The following is a 4,373-nucleotide window of genomic DNA, read 5'->3' on the forward strand; positions in this document are numbered from 1 at the left end:
AGCTGGCCGGGTTTTTATCAATACGGGTCGGTTTTGGGTTGTGCAAATTTCTAAACCGATGATTCGGGTCGGTTTCTGTTTTCACACAAGAAAACAGAAACCGACCCGAACTGAACCGACTTAGTTTCTAGTTCAAACATGAAGTTCCAAAGTCCATTAGGCCACTTAGTTTTTGAATGGTTGCAAGAAACTTTGGATTAGTGAATAGTGATTAATGAACAACTTTTGTGATTAACTTTTCATTTAAATTTTATCATAGAAGATAGTTGAAATGATGTTCAATTTATGACTGTTTTTAAAATTATCAAGATTTTATCACAGGGATGAACTTAGAACCGAAACCGACCCGACCCGACTCAAACCGACCAGGTCGGTTTTGCTTAACACTGGATCGATTTTGGTTTCTATGTCAGGTAACCCGACTAGATCGGGTCGGTTGGAAAAACCACAGTAAACCGACCCAACCCGACCCGTGAACAGCCCTATATTTTGTATGTTTTATGTTGAGGAGATATTCCCCAGTCACGGCTGCAGGGGACTGTGAGAAAGTGAGGATGGTCTTCTGATGACCAAGTCCGACAGCACCTTCATGAGAACATAATAAATATTCTGGCCATTGCCAAAAGTTGCTTTTTAAGTGATGGTCTGTGTACAAAAAAAAGGGGACATCACCATCACCATGTTTCTTTTCCTAAAGATGTCCATTACATTACGGTTGAAAGGTTGCACCAGTTTTTCTCCTAAACCAGAATTTCGCAACTTCTTTCCGCAGGCCGCATTATGGGATTTCCATTTCCTTCTCCCGCCATCTTTTCCATTGCAATTCTTTTCTTCGTTATCTCCTCCTACTCTTCTCTTGCCTCCTCGGTGACCAAGAAACATTTCATGTACAAAGGATCTTCTCTGTTAGTTGAAGATTACCTTTCGGACCTACTCACCTCCCCCGACGAAACCTTTACCTGTGGATTTTACAGATTTGGAACAAACAACCGTTTTAGTTTCTCAATCTGGTTCACCAACTCTGAAGAAGGGAGTAGTCAAGGGACCGTGGTGTGGACGGCCAACCGACAGCATCCAGTGAACGGCCGAGGCTCCAGAGTTTCGCTGCAACGAGATGGCACCATGGTCCTTACCGACGTCGATGGCTCAATTGTCTGGTTCATCAACACCAACACCACCGGCACCGGTGTGGACAAAGCCGAACTCTTGAACACGGGGAACCTCGTTTTGAAGGATCCATTTGGTAAAATCCTTTGGCAAAGCTTTGACTCTCCTACTGATACTCTTCTTCCTTCACAACCCCTCACCAGACACACCAAACTGGTCTCTGCAATGGCCATTGGAACTCATGCTTCGGGTTATTTCACTTTCAACTTCGACAGCGACAGTGTGTTGAGGTTAATGTATGATGGGCCTGAGGTTTCTAGCTTGTATTGGCCTGACCCTGATTTCACCATATTTGAGAATGGCAGAACAAATTACAACAGCAGCAGGATTGCGCTACTTGACGACATGGGTGCTTTTCTATCAAGCGACAGAACCAACTTTTTTGCCTCTGATTTGGGTTCTGGGATTAAAAGGCGATTAACGTTGGATTATGATGGTAATCTTAGACTCTATAGCTTGGATGAATCAACCAAGTCATGGACGGTTACATGGGAAGCTCTGCCACGACCGTGCGATATCCATGGGCTGTGTGGTAGGAACGGTGTTTGTACTTACACACCAAAACCAAAGTGTTCATGCCCACCAGGTTATGAGATAGTTGACCCGTCTGATTGGAGCAAAGGTTGCAGGCCCAAATTTAACTGGACATGCGACCAAACCCAGCAATACACATTCGTGGAGGTTCCACATACAGACTTCTGGGGATATGATCTTGATTATAGACCGTCGTCGTCGCTAGAACACTGCATGAAGCTCTGCTTGGAGAACTGCTCCTGTGAGGTTTTTGTTTATAGGTTAATGAAAGGAACGCAAAACTGTTATATGAAATTTGCGCTTTTTAATGGGCGTAGTGCTTCAGATTTTCCAGGCAGTGCATATTTGAAACTGCCGAGAAGTTTGAATCTAACATCAGCAAAGACAGCTGCTTCCACTACTCTCGTAACATCTGATTATACTTGTAGACCTGAAGAGGTTGATCCAGTTGAGGTGGGTTCCTCCCAGACGTACAATGCAAACAACAGAAGGACAAGATGGGTTTATCTCTACATGTTTGTTTTTGCAATTGGTATCATTGAAATTCTATTCCTTGCATCGGGTTGGTGGTGCCTTTATAGAAGAGGAGATGGGGTGTCAAAGTCGACGGCGAACGGATACCATACATTATCCAGTGAGTTTAGGATGTTTACTTATTCTGAGCTGAAGAAGGCAACCGGAATGTTTAAGGAAGAGTTGGGGAGAGGTGGCTCCGGGGCTGTTTACAAGGGAGTTTTGCAAGATGATAGAGTGGTGGCGGTAAAGAAACTAGGAGACGTGCTTCAAGGAGAAGAAGAGTTACGGGCTGAAGTGATTACATTTGGGAGAGTCAACCACATGAACCTAGTGAAAATGTGGGGGTTCTGTTCAGAAGGAACCCACAGGCTATTGGTGTATGAGTACATTGAGAATGGGTCACTGAACAACTACCTCTTTTCTAATGCCAGCAATAATAGCAACAACGGAGCTATTTTACTGAATTGGAGGGAGAGGTTTAGAATTGCTTTAGGGACTGCCAAGGGTTTAGCTTACCTACACCATGAGTGTCTGGAGTGGGTTATCCACTGTGATGTGAAGCCTGAAAATATACTCCTCGATGGCAATTTTGAACCTAAAATAGCCGACTTTGGACTGGCAAAGTTGTCTAAAAGGGGTGGATCTGGTTGCCAGTTCACTAGAATCCGAGGAACAAAGGGGTACATGGCTCCAGAATGGTTTCTAAACCTTCCCATCACTGCAAAAGTTGATGTTTATAGTTATGGAGTTGTAATTCTAGAAATTGTAAAGGGCAGTCGACTTTCGGACTGGGTGGTTGTCGATGGAGAGGAGGAGGCTGAGCTCATAAGATTTCTTTGGGTGGCGAGGAAGAAGATTGCTGAATGCAAAGATGACTCATGGGTTGAAGATATGGTGGATCCGGCATTGAAAGGGCAGTTCAACCAGCAACAAGCAGCAATAATGATTGAAATAGGAATCTCTTGCGTGGAGGAGGATAGAAGCAGAAGGCCAACCATGGATGCAGTGGTGCAAACTCTATTAGACTGTGAAGACGATCCTAAACTAGTGCTTTAAACATTCTGTAAATCTTTCTGTGCATGGAAATATTCTGTATGCATCTATCATGTATGCCTTGTATACTTTGCTTGATAAAACTCTAGCTGCAACTCTATCTGAACAAACAATTTCTTAAAATTTCATTCCTACTCTGGGCGGGAATTCTTGTCCAGAATTTTACTCAGTTTAGAAAAAGACTTCATAGCAGTGACCCAGGTAGGAAAAGGAAGGGAAAGGTAGGGAAACCTTTACAAACCTTGTATAGGTTTCCCCACCTTTTCCTTCAAACCAAACAAGCCATAAAATTTGTATATACTTATAGTTTTTCCCATATAACATAATAGAAAATTTAATTTTCTTTCCTTTTTAGTAATCGAGCTTCAATTCAAGCAACAATGATTAACCTTAAGTGCTTTCTTACAAAATTGAACTGACAAAGATAACAAAACTTATCCCTTTTTATATAGCTTATGTATTATGTATACATAAATCAATGGCTTAACATGCATGTGAACCAACCGATGGTAGCTTATTTAAGAGGCTCTCTGTTTAGTTGTAGTGGAGACCTAGGATTAAATCCCACTGCCACTAAGGTTGAGGGATTAAGGGTTTGAAAGATAGGCTACCCCCAGCTGCTTGTGTAGTCCTATAAAGCAATTACAAAATTGAATTGACAATGATAACCAAAGGTTTACATTAAGGTTGTTTTTGGTTTGAAGAAAAAAGTAGAGAAAGGAAGGGAAAGATAGGGAAACCTTTACAAATCTTGTATAGGTTTCCCTACCTTTTCTTTCAAACCAAACATAGCCTAAGTGCTTTCTTACTACATTTTATTGTTGACCTAGAACTATCCATGAACAGATCTACATTAAAAAAGAGAGAAAAACCTGATAATCCATGGAAAAGAGCAATGATTTCTTTATACTTGAAGAAAATTGCTTCACACCATGTACTGGTGGACAAATTTGCATTTTGACATCAGTTTGCCCTTTTACCTAACTCAACCAATCAATGGGGGGAGATGTTATACAAACATTGACAAATAAGGTGAGAGAGAGAGCTCTTTGTGAGAGGACTCCTCACCTCCCTTCTTTCCTCTTTCTCTTATATATTTAGAT

At 41.8% G+C, this 4,373-nt stretch overlaps 1 protein-coding gene across 1 annotated transcript; it reads left to right on the forward strand.

Moving 5' to 3' along the window:
- The first annotated feature begins 676 nt into the window (after positions 1–676).
- On the forward strand, positions 677–3,422 carry LOC104601132 (putative receptor protein kinase ZmPK1). The gene has a single exon (XM_010264346.3). It carries the CDS (start codon positions 781–783, stop codon positions 3,271–3,273), a length of 2,493 nt encoding a protein of 830 aa, XP_010262648.1. The 5' UTR covers positions 677–780; the 3' UTR covers positions 3,274–3,422.
- The last annotated feature ends 951 nt before the right edge of the window (positions 3,423–4,373 follow it).

The sequence above is a fragment of the Nelumbo nucifera genome, chromosome 2 (genome assembly GCF_055504915.1).
Source record: "Nelumbo nucifera cultivar China Antique chromosome 2, China Antique-T2T, whole genome shotgun sequence".
In the NCBI taxonomy this organism is placed as follows: domain Eukaryota; kingdom Viridiplantae; phylum Streptophyta; class Magnoliopsida; order Proteales; family Nelumbonaceae; genus Nelumbo; species Nelumbo nucifera.